The sequence below is a fragment of the Polychytrium aggregatum genome (assembly GCF_025602895.1).
Source record: "Polychytrium aggregatum strain JEL109 chromosome Unknown BJ171scaffold_4, whole genome shotgun sequence".
Classification (NCBI taxonomy): Eukaryota; Fungi; Chytridiomycota; class Chytridiomycetes; order Polychytriales; genus Polychytrium; species Polychytrium aggregatum.
The window spans coordinates 827,021-842,512 of NW_026516206.1; the positions used below are offsets into that span (position 1 = coordinate 827,021).

Sequence of the window (15,492 nt, forward strand, 5' to 3'; positions counted from 1 at the left end):
TGGCTGGGCTGCCCGACGCCGGGCAGAAGCACAGCAGAGCAGAGCAGCAGGCTGGGTTCCGATTGGATCGGGCAAGTTGAGCATCAGACACTGATCCCGCAGCGGCCGCGAGGAAAGGAGCTCGTTGCGGGACACAGCAGATGTTGCTGGTTTGCTGGTTACTGGGGGTGGGGTTCATCGAGGTGGTAGAGGGAGAGGTCGCTAGTCATCGTAGTTGTTGTCTTCGCCGCGATGAGTGGCCTTGACCCGCTTGATCTCGGGAAGGCCGTGCTCGTCTTTGTAGAGACCGTCTTCGTGCTCGGGGATGCCGGGCCGCTTCAGCGCGGAGCCGTGGTGGTCAGGGCCGCCGGGATGGTCTGATCGGTGGGATGCAGCAAGGACAGCGATTGGTCAATAATCTACACAGCGATTTGCATGGTCCTGTCGGCCCAATGCACATGAAAGTGGCACCCTGAGCGGAGCCCGAGCGACCACAGCCACCTACCAACATCGCGCTCGTCGCGATCGATGCGTCCTCTCCTCAAGCCATCAAACCCGTTATCACCTGCTAGCCGCACGTCGCCAGGATGGGGCATCGGGTAGTGGTGTCCAACTTCGCCAGGCCGCCCCGAGACAGTCGACATATCGGGGTGATCGTGGCCGTCGTAGCGGTCGTGGCCAGAGACGTGCGGGTGGCCTTGAAGACCGCTCTCCCGTGGAGGCACAGCGCCGGTGGGATTCGCACCGTGGTAGAGGCGGCCATTCGACTCCTTCACCGACGGTGCCATCGGCGAGTCCATGTGTGCGCCAACTGCGCGCGGGTCTGCAACGCCGCGGTATGGGATTTTTCCAGGATAGTCGCGGTCGTAGCGGTCCCTCAGATCTCGCCCATCCTTGTAGTCCTTGGCATCCCGGATATCTCGCCCGCTGTAGGCGTCGCGCAGGGTGGGTGTTGGGGCCATCGGGGTATTGGGATGCGAGGGGTGGGCTCCTTCGCGAGCATCCCACATCTCACGGCCGTCGACGAGCTCCTTCTCGCGACCGTCTCGGACATCACGCGGCGTCCGGACGTCGCGGCTCGGGGTTCGTTCGGGATAGTATTCGTTCCCTCGGCCAACCCCGCCGGCGCTGGGAGGAGGTGCGTATCGATCGACAGGCGGCTTGCGGCTGTCCATTCGGGGATCATATCGCTCAGCAACTCCCGGTCGGCCCATCGGTGGTGCGCCATCAAAGGGAGCAGGGCCGTTTGTGCTGGGCATGCGGTCGGAGGGCCAGGCGCCGTAGTCCGGAGGCGGCCCGCCCCGTCCATCGGGAGCCGGCGAAGGGGACTCGAGGGGGGCTCCGCGAGCATCGTAGCGGTACGGACCCGCGCCCGGAGCGCCATAGGGATCCTTGAAAGCCGGGTTAAAGTCCGGGCGGCGGCCCTGATCATTGTGGAAACCCGGGTGGGGCGAGGGCTGAGCGGACTCTGGCGCCATGGGCGCAATCTTTGGCGAGTTGCGGGCTCCAGAGACGTTGCGGCGATGGCCCATCCGAGGAGAAGCAGCGGGCTGACCCGGATGCACCTTGTTCGGCGGTGGACCTCGAATCGGATCGGCCGGAGGGCCTCGCATGGCGTCGGGGGGACCTCGAGGGAGCAGCTCTCCGCCAGGACCACGGCCGCCTTCCATGCCCGGTCCAGCCCTCATCGAATCACTGCCGGCCATGTAGTTGCCTGGATATGGGCTCGAGCGTGCTTCGGCGGCAGGATCGCGAAAGGGGGGTGCGCTCTGGTTGGGGGTCGAGCCATGCGTGTGGGGAGGCTGTGGATACGGGTTGGAGGAGGGATGCGGCGAGGGGGCAGGTCCCGACTGCGACTGCGATGAGGGATGAGTGTCAGGGTAGTATGAAGATGGGTTCTTTGCATTGGGGTTGCGCTCGATATCCTGTGCCGAGGTCGATTGGTCGAGTCGAAAGGCGGGAGCGGTGCAGAGTTAGAAACGAGGATCCAGAGGAGCTCCGACAGCTGTGCTGGTATTTGCTGACCAGGGACAGGAACGGGAACAGGAACTTGACTGAAACCGAAAGACTTACCCGTCCGAGCCATGGAGGAACACTGCCGCCGGCTGGGGGACGGTCTCCACGTCCAAAGGGAGATGATACATGTGCTGTGAATGAGCTGTGGTCACTGCTCAAGGGTTGGTGTCGGGGCTGCTGGCCAGCACTGGAGAGCCGGTAGGGGAGGGGGGACGAAGTCAATAATGCCTCCTGGCTCGATATGCAGGCCCCCAGCGATCCATGGCCGCTTTGACGACTCCTAGAGCAACTCCCACCTTGCACCACTTCGGAGAGCTTGCAGGCGCTGCTTGATGTTTTGATTGTTCGGATCCAGCTCGAGGGCTCGGGAGTATGCATCGATAGCATCGTTAACTTGATCGTGGCAAGCCTCGTAAAGGGTTCCGATGTCATACCAGACTTCGCTGAGATAGGGGTTCAGGCAAATGGCTCGACTGTAGGCATCCAGCGCATCGCGATACTGAGAGAATGCGCAATAATCAGCAAAGCAACAGGGACACTGGTCCGGGTGTGGGTATCCGGCTGGAGAAGAGTACGGAGGCACATCCGCAAAACAAACCTGATTGCGCTGATAGTAGAGAGCGCCGATCGAGCACCATATGGCGGGATTCTGGTTGTCCAAGTTGATGGCCTGCTGGAAAGCGTGGTACGCATTGCTGTATCTCTGTTGCGCCATGAAGCAGCGCCCAAGGAGATAGTGGGACTGAGCCGCATCTTGGTTGTCTGTATCCGTGTTTCGCCGCCGACGAATCACAATTAGCGACCGGGAGGATGGAAATGAGGACCGAGTGCAAATTCAAAGTCGAGCGACGGCGGAGGGTTGGAAGAAAGCACAGTAATAGAATCAGCAGATGGTCGAATCCCGGTCGTGCGCCAAACGTTGGTGTTAGCTATTATGGATACAGTGCGATTGGAGATGACTGTACCACTGAACTCGAGAGATCGATTGATAAACTGAATGGCAGCATCCTGGTTGCAAAACGACGTGCCAGGCTGATGGTAAAGCCAGCCCATTTGCTGTAGGACTTTGGCATGGTTGGGGTTCTCTTTCAAAACTCGCTCGTACGCATCGCGAGCCGGGAGGAACTTTGAGCGTCGGAGGGAGGCAGAGTCGTGGAAATAGGACAATGAGGGGGGGGGTGTCGTCAGTTAGTGCATTGTTCGGTGCGAGGTCGTCGCCTGACACATCGTGCGAGGAGCCACTTTTCCACGAGCATTTGAGCACAGGGCCGTACCTCTTTTTGCTGTTCGTACACAAGGCCGATCTGAAACCAAATATCCGTTTCGACGAGAGGCTTGGGGGGAGACGAGAGCACATAGCGGAAGCACTGTAAACCCAGAGCCACCGCCAGCAGTTCGCCATAGACAAGACGTTGAAGCGAAGCCGTTAGTCAAGAGGCCACCGGGCGACGATCGGCGAAGAGGACGCTGCACCTAACCCAGTGCTCGATCACGGCAAGTTGCGACAGCTGCTGACCTCCAGACTCTGGCTGTATTTTTGCTGCTGCTTGTAGATGATTCCGAGTCGGAAATAGATCTCGCTCGCCTTTTCGAATTTTGGATCCATCGAAATGACGGACGTGAAGGCTTCCTCGGCATATTCGTAGGATCCATATCGATCATAGAGAATACCGATGCCGTACCACAGCTGAGGGTCCTGTTGTGTGGTGGGAGGCAGGGCCCCGTGGGGGATTGACTTGTCAGACTCGTCGCGCACTCAGAGCCAGCTTCAAGCGCCGACACGATCCAAGACTCTGGCAACATTGGAAGCTGCTTTGCCTCCGAGGCAGATGTATCTCCGAGCCACCGATTTGACCAAGCCACGAGCCCACACGACCAACACAGCGACGACCGAACGATCGATCAGCTGACTGGGTGATCGGAAAGTCCACTCGCGGTAGCCATGCATCCATCACCACACTCACAACGCTATTCGCCATCCTTCAAACGAGCATCTTTGCCGCTTGTATCCAAGACGCAGCTCATAACAAATGCTACCTTTGGGTTCGGCAAGAAGTACAGGGCCCGCTGGTAGGAGTTGTAGGCCTTCTGGAGCTCGTCCAGCATCAGATGGCAGTGGGCCAACGAGCCCCAGTGTTCTCCGTTCTGCTGGTCAAAGTCTTTGAGATACTTGGAAAAGTAGTCAACGGCCTGACAGAGAGTCATGTTGGGATCAAGCACAAAGGGTCAGAAAGGCACACGTTCCGGGATCAGGAGAAGGCAGAGAGGATGCCCAAGCTCCGAGGTGCCCAAGGGATCGAGTGCCACGAGGAAGCATCCAGCGGACCCAACTCGGCCGCAGGACCACATCGAGTGCACTCGTTAGTCTGCCACCATGCGCCTTCAGTTGAGATGCGCGGTAATGATGCCGGCGTGCTGGCTCCTCGACTGGATGACTAATAGCCGCCCAGCCGGAGCATTTCGCCGACCGCCACCAGATCGTGCCGATGGTTCTCGTCGTCAGAGAGAATGCCACGGAGCCATGATCTGTTGGCTGGCTGGCTGCTGGGACAAGGACAGAAGCAGGGGAATCCAGGGCCAACGACATGCGGGCAGAGCGTTCTCTGGCTCGAAGATAGGCTGGCCCCAGGTCGAGGGGCGATCTGCCAGGATGGTGCGCCACGACCTACTTTGGTATAGTGCTCCCTGGATTTGCAGGCCACTGCGCAGCGGATGAGAGCGGTTGAGTTCTGTGGGTTGTATCGAAGGACGTTTTCAAAGGCAACGACGGCACGATCGATGTCATTTAGAGTCTCCGACAGCCGCCCTGGCGATGGAGGTTGGTAAGACAGGTCATGGGAAAGAGCGAGAGGGTGAGTCAAAAGCGGGGAGGAGGGGGCGAATACGGACCGGGGATAGTACTGAGGGAAGGAATAGGCTGACTGCGTCCGAGATAGTTCAGAAAGAGACACTGCAGAGCACATCGATGTCGCAGTGGAATTCTGGGTAGTGCGGCGATATCGATGGGTGCGGGATCGAGCGGCAGTGGAGCTCGACATTACAAAGAAGAGGGAAGGAAGATGGATGCTGCTGGGGGGGAATAGAAAAGAGCACGCCCAAGATCGAGCAAACGGATAGAGGCAAGCCAAGGGATGCCGATGGCGGCGGATGCTCGTCGGGGTTGGGTGCGTACCAATCTGGAACCACGTTTGCTCGTTCAGATGCGCCAGGTGCTGCGAGGGATTGCTCGCGGGAGGAGCAGGCATGGTGACGATGTCGGAAAGCGATGGGCTTGGAGTCCGGTTACCGGGGAGAGCAGCGAGGGAGAGATGGAGGGGAGGGAGGGCCAAGAAGGACGGGCCTGAGCGTCGGCAGGACAGCACAGATGGTGGTCAAAGGAAAGGGCAAGAGCGACTGCTCAGGAGAACGAGGGCGACGGAAGAGTGCGAGCGAGCGAAAAAGGGCCGGCGAGAGCGATGCCGGGGGGGGGAGAGGACAAGGCGTGTCCAAAAAACGCAAAAAGCGAGGAGAGAAGGGGCGGCGAGGGCACGGCGAGACGGGGGGCGAGGACGCGGAGACACTGTCGCCAGTGGGCACGGCGAGGGCACAGCGAGGGCGAGGGCGAGGGCGAGGGCGAGGGGCGGATTCGGTGAGCCGCTCGGCACCCGGCCCAGGCGAGCACTTTCGCACTTGTTGCCGGCCCCCCCAGCAAAGCCACAGCACGCCCCCCCCCGCCCGGCAGTCGCCCACGCTGCCCAGGCGGTGCCCGGATCGGCTCGGCGGGTGGCCCTGGGACCTTGCTCGGACCGACCCAGGCTACGGGCACGAGGGCTAGGGCTGCCCCCCGCCTCGCCCCCCGCCCTAACCCTCGTCCCGTGCCCTCGCCGCCCTTCTTCGCCGTGCCTTCTCTCGCGCCGACTTCCCGCTCTGGTTCGTCTCGGTGGTCCTGCTTATCCTGCTCGTCCATCTCGGGTCTCCCGATAGCATCTCCATCACGTCGTGTCGACTGGCCTCCCTCGCCTCGCTGCTCGGACCGTCAGTCTGCGCAGGATCTGCAGCCGCCTTCCTCGCACGCCTCTCCCTGATACAGCCCTTCACTCACGCATCCACACCCTCTGCTCGATCGGGGTTGTCTGTCTCACACGATCAACCTCCCGGATTCACGGCTGCCCAAGATGCATTCCAATCTGCAGATCACCAGCGACGATGTCAACTATCTCATCTACAGATACCTTCTGGAATCAGGCATGCATCGCTACTCTTCTCTCACTTGGTCACCTCCCGGAAACAACACCCCTCTCGCTGCTGCCAATCGACATTCTCCCCGATGCACACCCACCTGACCCATTAATGCCATCGTCTGCATCTGCACCCGCACCAAAACACCAATTCCCCTCCCCCAAAACCCCTCCAACGAACCGCGTCTTGGTCAATCCGCACGCCCAGGCTTTGTCCATTCCCGATTTGCCTTTGAGATCGAGTCGGCCATCCACAAGTCAGACATCAAGGGATCGGAGGTCAAGTCTGGTGCTCTGATCGAGATCCTCCAGAAGGGCATGCGCTACTGTGAGGTCGAGGCCCACACCAACCTCGATGGTACCGAGAAAAAGTGCATGGCCCCCTTCAATCTCCTGGGCGTGCACAAATGTGACCTCGCCGCCGACGACCTGGAGGAGCGGGACGAGCGCTCTGCCAAGCGCCAGAAGAAGCTCCAGTCCGACGACATCTCACAGTCGTCCAAGCGTGACCGCAAGGAGGAAAAGCGCATCCAGAAGCTGGAAAAGGAGAGAAAGTCCAAGAAGGAGCCCAGCTCCGCCTCACAGCCCGATTCGCACTCGCTGAAATCCTCGCAGTCAGTCGATCGCCTCCCGGATAAATCCGATGTGGATATGCTTGATGCCGCTGGCGGTCCGGATCAGCCCGACTCGCCAAAACACAGGCCCGCAAACCCGGAGCCGTCGTCCAAATCCGAAAACTCGGCTTCTCTCGACCGCGCCGCCGATACTGCCGATGAAACTGGCTCGGTAGGCGAATCAACATTCAAGACTGGCGCTGATGCCGATGCCTCGGAGACCGTCTCGAAGGCTGACGCTGGCGACACCGCCATGATCACCCTCGATGAGATCACCGTGCTCAAGGGCCACGCCTCTGAGGTGTTTGCGTGCTCCTGGAACCCTGTGGAGAAGCTGCTCGCTACGGGGTGAGTAGGGCGGCGACGTCGGCTACCTGCAAGACCGAATCGCGGGTGTGCTAACTTTGGATGCTCGGATGTGCTGACTTTGGATGCTTGGATTTACCGCCTTGGCTGATCGGATGTGCCGTTGGCTGATCGGATGTGCCGTCTTGGCTGACCCTGCTTGCCTGCTTGCCTGCTTGCCTGCTTGCCTGCTTGCCTGCTTGCCTGCTTGCCTGCTTGCCTGCTTGCCTGCTTGCCTGCTTGCCTGCTTGCCTGCTTGCCTGCTTGCCTGCTTGCCTGCTCCCAACCCGCGTCTGCCGCCCTCGCCCTCCAGCTCCGGCGACTCGACAGCCCGAATCTGGACCATTCCCGATTCACCCTCCAGCATCAACACCTGCATTACACTATTGCACGAGACCACCGTAGCCAGCGCCGATGGATCTGACAACAAAGACGTGACCGCTCTCGAGTGGAATGTACGCTGCTCTCTCCATTGATCTGGCCTCTGGCAAGTCGTTGGTCCCACCGGCCCAGAAGTGCAACCCCCCACTGATATCTTGTCTGCCGTTGTCCAAACACCGTTTCATAAACAGCCGGCCGGGACACATCTGGCCACGGGCACATACGACGGTCTAACAAGAATCTGGACCAAGGAAGGTGTACTCGTCCATACGATGCACCGACACAATGGCCCGGTTTTTGCTCTCAAGTGGAACAAGTCCGGCGACTTGCTGCTGAGCGGCAGCGTCGACAAGACAGCAGTCATCTCGGACGCCCGAACAGGCGAGCAGCGCCAGCAGTTCGAATTTCACTCGGGTAAGACAACTGACTGAACAGCCAGCATCGCAATGATCAATGGCCAGCAAAGCCTGCAGCCGTGCTCGAGAATACCGAGCACCAACACCATCCAGCATGTGGAATCACCATCCACCGACACCGACACCGATCCGTTGTCTGTGGCATGTCACCTGCTCCTGGCAAATCCAATCCCTGCTCCTGTCTCTGCCGTCTGCCTCTTGCCTGCCGACTGACCACCGTTATCCGACATCTGCTGTCTTTGCTGCTGGACCTCCAGCACCCACCCTCGATGTCGATTGGAAAGACGATACCACCTTTGCGACGTGCTCGAGTGATCAGCAGATCTTTGTATGCCAGCTCGGCTCTCTTGAACCCCTGAAGCAGTTCAGTGGCCACTCGGGCGAGGTCAACGCCGTCAAGTGGGATCCGATGGGACAGCATCTAGCCTCCTGCAGCGACGACTGCACAGCAAAGATCTGGAGTCTTGACTCGGATGTGGCCCTCGCGACACTGGAGGGGCACGACAAGGAAATCTATAGCATCACATGGTGTCCAGTTGTGACGGAAAAGCGGAAGCTCTTGGCCACGTATGTACTTCAGAGGGCGCTGGCCTTGAATATGCAAGAGCGCCCCCGTTGTGAGCCAGGCGAATGACGGGCCCCGCCTTCTTGTAGCTCACCTATTCACCCACTCGCCTCCTACCGCCCTCCCCTCCCTCCCTCCATACCGCAGGAGCTCATTTGACGCAACAGCTCGTGTATGGGATGCCATCTCAGGGACATGCGTCTTCCTCCTGGAACGGCACGTTGAGGCCATCTACTCAGTGTCGTTCAGCCCCGATGGCGAATATCTCGCCAGCGGATCATTCGATAACAACATGAACATCTGGTCGATGAAGGATGGCTCGCTTCTCAGAACCTTCACCGGCAACGGTGGAATCTTTGAGGTCAACTGGAATCCCCACGGCGACCAGCTGGCCGCATGCTTCTCGAACAACAACGTAAGTCGACAGAGACGGCATTTCTGTTTCTTGGTGTGGCGCTCCATGCACTGCAGCTCTGCCGATCCGATTGTCTCACCGCGGCTTCTTCTGGAAACGCCCCGGACCGATGCTGCTTCTTCAGGTCATCATCGCATACCTGCCCGACTGCCGAGACAAATCCAAAGACGCGCACAAGAAGAAAGCGATCGGGAATGCTGCGTGAGCTGCTCGATTTCCGACTTGCCATCGGCCCGCGAAACTCCCCATGGGCCAGTCAGGTTGCTCAGGCTTGCTGGAACGGCAGAATCGAGACCAACTTGCCTGGTCCGGTCTGGGAGCGCTTTCACTGCCTCCCCTCCCCACAACTCCATGTACATACACCTGGCCTTGCCACCGCTTGCCGCCGCTTGCGTCCATCTGCGTCCATCTGCGTCCATCTGCAGAATCTGCGAGGCTTTCCGGCAACCATCACGCTCGCGTGCGCACGAGCAATCCATGCGAATATACAACGACCCTTTTCTGGGACATACAGGATCAGCTGCACCCCGTTCTCTGTGGAGCTGGATGCAACCTTCACCATGGCCGTTGTGCTGCTTGATGGACAATTGTGGTTTCTCGCCCATCTCGTCAGATTGCCCGCCTGACTCCGTTGCTCGCCCCGGCCCAGTTGCGGTTCAGCTGTCTCTCACGCTTGTTCGATCGTCCAATCGATCGCCAATCAGCCCTCGGCGCCAATGCCTTCCCGCCATTTGCTGATGCTTGGACTATTGTCTGCCCGTGCCGCTGACGCTTGCCCAGGCCACCCGGTCTGCTCGAAAGGCGGATTGCGGGTTTGCTCGGCCAAAGGTTGGATTCCCGTCGAAGGGCATCTGCGACTTGTCCACTTCCAGAATCGAGCTGCCGGGGGGGCTTTCCCACAGCTTCCGTCCTCCTCCGTCTGAGAATTCAGTGCCGTCGACTCTATCGATACGCACGCCTCACTTTGAAGCAACCTCCTCTCGTTTGCGATCACTGCCCGGGGGCAATCTCCGCTGACGCTCCCTTTGACCAGCCATTGTCACATCCCCTGCCCCTTGCGTCGTCGCTGCGACCCCGGTCCCGACACACATATCCCGCACGGTGGGTCTCGAATCTGCATTTTGCCCGTGAGGATAGCTCGATCTCCCACCAGGCCGTCTCATCGGGCCGTCCCACCAAGTCCACTGCATCAAGGCATCTCTCGCCCCCCGCCTCCCTGAACGGCACTGCTGTCGGGCCCTCCGCTGCCTCGTTGGAAAGTTGGCAAAACTCTCATTCCCATTCCGCCGCCCCGCACGCCGCACCCAACCACCTCTCTTGTCTGTTGCTTCTCGGCGCCCGGCGTCGGCCACCGCTGTGCCGGCTTGAGACTCTGGATCGCTTGGCATCTGCGGCTCCAATTCGTCGGCCGTCTGCTTGCACATCCTATGCCCCTCGCCCCCTCATTTCGCTCGGTGATTCGTCTCGGTTCAACACACATCGTATTCGAGACAACTCGTAGACTCACACTCACCTGCATCCTGATCGCTCCCGTCTCTCTCTGGCTTCAGAACGCTGGCCCTGCAAACTCATTGTCAATCGAGCCCTTGCAGAGGAATCGCCCCTCCCTCAAGCTCACATTTGCTTTCCAATCGGCAAGCCTTCCCTCCAGCAAGATCGTGAGTCCACCCTCTGAATCACAGCATCTGCCATTGTGCTCAACGCATCACCTCCAGCCTTTGCCAAGCAGCCTTCTTTGCCCCCCATGAGTGACTCCAACGACGCCAGCGAAATATCAAACCTCGGAGCCGATGTCGACAAGGAGGTTCTCGATGAGGAGCCGCGCTCCATCCTGCTGGGGCTCATCTCTCAGCTCCGGAAAGACATGGATCTACACCGGGTGACGCTGCCGACCTTTGTCCTGGAGCCCAGAAGCATGTGCGAACGAATCACTGATTTTATGAGCCATCCACAGCTGATCTTGGGGTAAGAAGGCCACAACCAGCGTACAGGAGAATCGCAGAGACACAAGCGGGAGAGGCGGATCCAATCGAGACGGGTGTCTGTGTCGATAGCGTTAGCCACGGCCATCGCACCTGCTGCTGCCGGGCAGTGCCGCCTCGTCGTTCCAGGCTCGTTTTGAGTTCGTTGTGGTCGATCCTTGGCTGCTCATGTGTCCCTGGTCCGTCGCGATCGTCGCAGCGGCCAGATCTGCTTGAGGGGATCCGGCGATTGATCTGCAGGGCAGCAAAAGCACACAGGCAGCCGGGTCGATCAGCACCGATTATGAGCGCTGGCCGCCATTCGTATTGACCGCTATCCACGAATATCGCAACCTCCAGAACGTCCAAGAAAGACGATCCGATGGAGCGCTTCATCGATGTCGTGCGATACTATCTCTCCGGCTGGCATATCAAGCCCAAGGTTGTGGTGGGACGGATGGGATAGGATGGGATGGGATGGTGGTGATGAGATGCCATTGGATGGAGCAGGATTCATGTGATGGAACGGAGTGGGGCTGGTCCGGTCAATCCTGGATCTCGACGATCTGCCTTGATCGGCGCATCAGAGAGCATCTCGCCGCCCGCAATTGCAACCCAGACAGCGACTCGTTCTTGTCGCTTTATGATGCTCCAAGTCGTTCGTCGCTCAGCCACACTCACACATGCCCTTGCGTTCTGCAGGGAGTCAAGAAACCGTATAACCCTGTTCTCGGCGAGTTCTTCCGATGCCGATACAAGCTCGAGGACCAGACCGAAGCCATCTACGTCTGCGAACAAGTCTCGCACCACCCGCCCATCAGTGCATACTTTTACGCCTCGCCCGACAACAACCTGGTGATCGAGGGGGATCTCCGTCCCAAATCGCGGTTTCTGGGGAACTCGGCTGCCACGATCATGGGGGGCGGAAGCCGGATTCGGTTCCTGAACCGCCCCGGCGAAGAATACCACATCTCCCTGCCCAACATGTATGTCCGCGGCATCTTGTTCGGCACGATGTATCTTGAACTCGGCGACGAAGTGACCATCCAGTGTCCGGAGCTTGATCTGACGTGTGAACTCGAGTTCAAGACAAAGGTTGGTCCCGGATACATGCCTCTTGCTCGACTTTTCGCCACCCGCACACTCGGCGCTCTCTTGCTAACCGGCGGATCGCTTTCCGATGGCCGTGACCCGCTTGCCGCGGATCCATCGACCGCTCCATCCATCCATCGGTCCAATCTCGGCGATGCGGCTCAGGGATTCTTCTCGGGAACCTACAATGGCATCGCAGGCAAAATCAAGCGAGAATCGTCTGGCGACATACTCTACAAGATCAGCGGCAAGTGGTCCGAGGTCATCTTCATCAGCGCCGTCGGCAAGAAGGGCTGCCAGGCCGAACAGGTCCTCTTTGACGTATCCAAGGAAAAGTGCTCCGCCAAGATCGTCCAGCCAGAGTGCGAGCAGGAAGAATTCGAAAGTCGCCGACTCTGGAGCAGAGTCACCAAGGCCATCGGCGCTCGGAACATGGACGATGCTACCGACGAGAAGACAGCAATCGAGGACAACCAGCGGCGAGCCGGCAAGGAGAGGACCGTTGAGGAGATACACTGGCAAACTCGGTTCTTTGAGCCAAGTGGCCCGAACTGGAAGCTGAGACTGGGCGACAGGTGAGGCTCCTACCACTTGTGCTGATTGCATCATTCCATGTGTGCTAATCTGCCTCCCTCCTCCTCATGGTGTCGCATTACCTATTCCGATGTACCGCCCGGTGATCACAGTATATACAACGATCCCGCGGCTGCCAAGAAGGCCCTTGCCGACTTTATATACTCGCCCGCACAGCTCCCACAGCACCAAAAGTTCTGGCTGGACGAGTCAGCCGGCAGCCCTACGAAACAACGGGCCGACTAGTGCCCACAAACCGCGCGCCAAAGTGAACACCCAGCCAGCCGGCCAAGGGCGCCGAGTCTCCAACATAGGCTCTTGGTCTGGTGCATTACAGCAGCGGAAGGCATATGGACAGTACCGCTCACCAATATGATCAGCATTAGGGGCTGGTATTGCACAGACAGCATCACATCGCATCGTTCCCACCACACTTTCAGATTGCGTAGAGATATAGATCCTGAAAGAATGAAAGAAACAAATGCAATACTCACAGAATCGAACGGAAGACCCTGTATTTATGGCCAGGGGCCGCTACTTTTTGGGTCCTGAATACACACGTCTGTCTATCATTCGCGATGCGCCAGGTCGCCCAGAGCGACAGACAACCAGAACGATATGCCACACGCACGCCTCCAGCATAAGGCGGCATCTCATCATTCCAAAGAATATCCCAACACCGTCGAACCCGCTTTGACATCAACAGGCTCGGTGGCCGTGGCCATCTACTTTTCAAGTGCATGATCGATGCCTGTGTATTTACACGCCAGCTACAAGGGCCGACAGAATGATTCCGGCAGCAACCGAGACGTTCAACGAGTCTACCGACAGCCGCTCCTCGCCAGCGTTTGTTGCGGCCTGAGCATGCTCGCTCGGCTCGGTGCCGCCTCCGATGACAATGTGCTGGTGGCAGAGCCTCGACACACTGGACTTGAGTCCGGTGCCCTCGTTGCCCATGACGAGGATGGTCGGGCCTTCAACAAGTGGCTTGCGGGGCACACTTCCGCCGGGGGCCGGGTAGAGACTCACTCGCTGATCCAGCGGCGCGCGGATATCGGTACCGTAGATATGCCAGCCCTCGATGGCCGAGCTCTGGACAAGGAGGGCACCAAAAGGTGAATATCGATCGGCTCGGCAGTCTGGATGTGGTCGGGCTACTGCAGCCATGTACCCATGATACCCGTCCTTCACACTGTTGGATGCCGGTATATCCGCCACCTACCTCGAGGAGCTTTGGGATCGACGGAGCAACGAACAGATCCATAACTTCCAGCGCGCCCGAGGAGGCTTTCGAAACGACTGGGCTCAGCGGGGCACTGCCGGATGGATACTGTCAGCGCAACGATTTACAAAGCCAACGGCCGACAGCACTGCAGTTGGTCACCAGCGTCGGGGGGGGGCGGGAGGCATACCTCTCCTTGCTTGAGATGATTACACCATCGAGATTGAAGAAATGAGCAGTTCGCAGTATGGCGCCAAGGTTCTGTTGGTGGAGTGCTGGGATTAGGAACGCCCGATCGGCGGGCTGGAGGCACTATTGTCTCATCAAGGACCGGGAGCAGAGGCTTCACCTGCGGATCCATGATAGAGTCGAGAACTAATGCCATAAATGAGGAAGAGTTTTTTATTAGTGCGGTGACTTGGCTATGAGGCACTCGCGGCGATGACTCAGTGCTCGCTGCTTGCGGTTGTCCATCGAGCGCCAGGACTCACCGAGCCAGATGGGAAAGCGATGGTTGGAAATCATCTCGATGGATTCTTTTGCCGATGTTTGCACAGGATACCTTGGCGTGTGTATGCATGGAATGGTCATATCAGGTTGATTGCATGTCCGGGGCGGGCAGAGGATGCTTCTGCGGCGCTGAGTGAATATGTATGTGCAGTCGCGATGGCTCTCGCGAAAGCCGCTTGTTGCTACCTGCTGGTCTCCGAGTCGAATGTTCCGAGCGATCGACAAATCTCGACTTCCAGAGGCATGGCTTCCATCACAAGGCCCTGCATTTGAAACGCCGTTGGTTAGCGATTTTCGTGCGAGCTGGCACTCAAACACAGTGCATGCCCGCAGGATGAAGTTCCCCGCCTGCAAATGCCAACAAGCACCTGGTTTGGTCGCTTTTCGCTCAAAACATCCAGCCGAGACTGCGATATTTCGCGGATCGGGATATTCTTCTTGCGGGCCTCGGATTTGGCAAACTGGATGAGCTTGCTTTATGGATTGCGGGCAGACCAAGTCAGTTCGGGGTGCTGGTTGAATCACATCCTTCATAGTGATATCATGTCCCCGCACCGCGGTGGCTCGTTTGTCTTGGTTTAATTTCATCGAGAGCGCATCCAACGGGTGCAGAGGGCATCTGTGCAAGCTCGACACCAGCTCGAACTATTGCCGGATCTGGCGATTGCGAATCTGGCGATTGCGAATCGTCCGCACCTTGCCTCGACTTGGGACAGCAGATCTTCTCGAATGTACATATGGTTGAGCTTCTTCCTGGACATTGGCGTCTCGATATCGAGCTGTTCATACAAGCCGCCCTGGATACGCACAAACAGCCGCAGGATCTTGCGTCTCTGTTGGTCCAAGGCCGGCAGCACCGAGGCAGCACCATAGAGCAGCTCGACTTTGCTTGGGGAGTGTCGGCTGGTGGAATAGAGCTGAGCGGAGAGACGTGGGCCTGCGGGGAAATACACCTGCACGGCCCGAGAACAGACCTGCTTGAGCCCTTGCTTGCCGAGCATATTCATCGATGGCAATCGTCAGCGCAAGCGGCGATGGAGAGAGATGGTGGTGTGGGTGCTTGGAACGCTCGACAACGCCCAATGGCAACCAAGATCACTTGACCACGTGGACATCCCACGTGTGGCTGCGCATCTGAGTTTGCCAACCGCCCAAGACGGCGCTCGCTTGGCAGAGACCATGGGTT

The 15,492-nt window shown here is 58.7% G+C and overlaps 4 protein-coding genes across 4 annotated transcripts; 2 read left to right on the top strand and 2 right to left on the bottom strand.

Moving 5' to 3' along the window:
* Window positions 1-2,275: 2,275 nt before the first annotated feature.
* Window positions 2,276-5,240, bottom strand: BJ171DRAFT_557776 (uncharacterized protein; the record flags this gene model as incomplete). The annotated part of the gene is made up of 8 exons (XM_053113115.1): window positions 2,276-2,494; window positions 2,594-2,757; window positions 2,961-3,120; window positions 3,270-3,362; window positions 3,512-3,691; window positions 4,033-4,185; window positions 4,665-4,801; window positions 5,168-5,240. The coding sequence occupies 8 exons, from the start codon at window positions 5,238-5,240 to the stop codon at window positions 2,276-2,278; spliced, it is 1,179 nt and encodes a 392-aa protein (XP_052970742.1).
* Window positions 5,241-5,912: 672 nt separating this feature from the next.
* BJ171DRAFT_489603 (WD40-repeat-containing domain protein) lies at window positions 5,913-9,464 on the top strand. Its single transcript, XM_053109521.1, has 7 exons — window positions 5,913-6,219; window positions 6,421-7,174; window positions 7,485-7,626; window positions 7,744-7,966; window positions 8,226-8,535; window positions 8,681-8,948; window positions 9,073-9,464. The coding sequence occupies exons 1-7, from the start codon at window positions 6,150-6,152 to the stop codon at window positions 9,151-9,153; spliced, it is 1,848 nt and encodes a 615-aa protein (XP_052970743.1). The 5' UTR covers window positions 5,913-6,149; the 3' UTR covers window positions 9,154-9,464.
* Window positions 9,465-10,532: 1,068 nt separating this feature from the next.
* On the top strand, window positions 10,533-12,938 carry BJ171DRAFT_211736 (uncharacterized protein). The gene is made up of 5 exons (XM_053106376.1): window positions 10,533-10,913; window positions 11,270-11,351; window positions 11,612-12,004; window positions 12,167-12,576; window positions 12,688-12,938. Exons 1-5 carry the CDS (start codon window positions 10,693-10,695, stop codon window positions 12,818-12,820), a joined length of 1,239 nt encoding a protein of 412 aa, XP_052970744.1. The 5' UTR covers window positions 10,533-10,692; the 3' UTR covers window positions 12,821-12,938.
* Window positions 12,939-13,300: 362 nt separating this feature from the next.
* Window positions 13,301-15,351, bottom strand: BJ171DRAFT_489610 (Alpha/beta knot methyltransferase). The gene is made up of 8 exons (XM_053109522.1): window positions 15,003-15,351; window positions 14,675-14,780; window positions 14,493-14,569; window positions 14,288-14,358; window positions 14,146-14,171; window positions 13,987-14,057; window positions 13,797-13,890; window positions 13,301-13,666 (listed from the first exon to the last, which is right to left on the bottom strand). The coding sequence occupies exons 1-8, from the start codon at window positions 15,311-15,313 to the stop codon at window positions 13,334-13,336; spliced, it is 1,089 nt and encodes a 362-aa protein (XP_052970745.1). The 5' UTR covers window positions 15,314-15,351; the 3' UTR covers window positions 13,301-13,333.
* Between the last annotated feature and the right edge of the window lie 141 nt (window positions 15,352-15,492).

What these genes read in the sequence shown, in the direction of transcription:
- BJ171DRAFT_211736 (XM_053106376.1), top strand. Translation starts at nt 10,693, where the DNA reads ATGAGTGACTCCAACGACGCCAGCGAAATATCAAACCTCGGAGCCGAT. An exon ending in AACTCGAGTTCAAGACAAAG is followed by an intron (nt 12,005 to 12,166) that starts GTTGGTCCCGGA and finishes GATGCGGCTCAG; the next exon opens with GGATTCTTCTCGGGAACCTA. An exon ending in AAGCTGAGACTGGGCGACAG is followed by an intron (nt 12,577 to 12,687) that starts GTGAGGCTCCTA and finishes CGGTGATCACAG; the next exon opens with TATATACAACGATCCCGCGG.
- BJ171DRAFT_489603 (XM_053109521.1), top strand. Translation starts at nt 6,150, where the DNA reads ATGCATTCCAATCTGCAGATCACCAGCGACGATGTCAACTATCTCATC. An exon ending in CAGATACCTTCTGGAATCAG is followed by an intron (nt 6,220 to 6,420) that starts GCATGCATCGCT and finishes CCGCACGCCCAG; the next exon opens with GCTTTGTCCATTCCCGATTT. An exon ending in CATGCTTCTCGAACAACAAC is followed by an intron (nt 8,949 to 9,072) that starts GTAAGTCGACAG and finishes CTGCTTCTTCAG; the next exon opens with GTCATCATCGCATACCTGCC.
- BJ171DRAFT_489610 (XM_053109522.1), bottom strand. Translation starts at nt 15,313, where the DNA reads ATGAATATGCTCGGCAAGCAAGGGCTCAAGCAGGTCTGTTCTCGGGCC. An exon ending in TTCGACTCGGAGACCAGCAG is followed by an intron (nt 14,359 to 14,492) that starts GTAGCAACAAGC and finishes ACACACGCCAAG; the next exon opens with GTATCCTGTGCAAACATCGG. An exon ending in CGATCCCAAAGCTCCTCGAG is followed by an intron (nt 13,667 to 13,796) that starts GTAGGTGGCGGA and finishes CTCCTTGTCCAG; the next exon opens with AGCTCGGCCATCGAGGGCTG.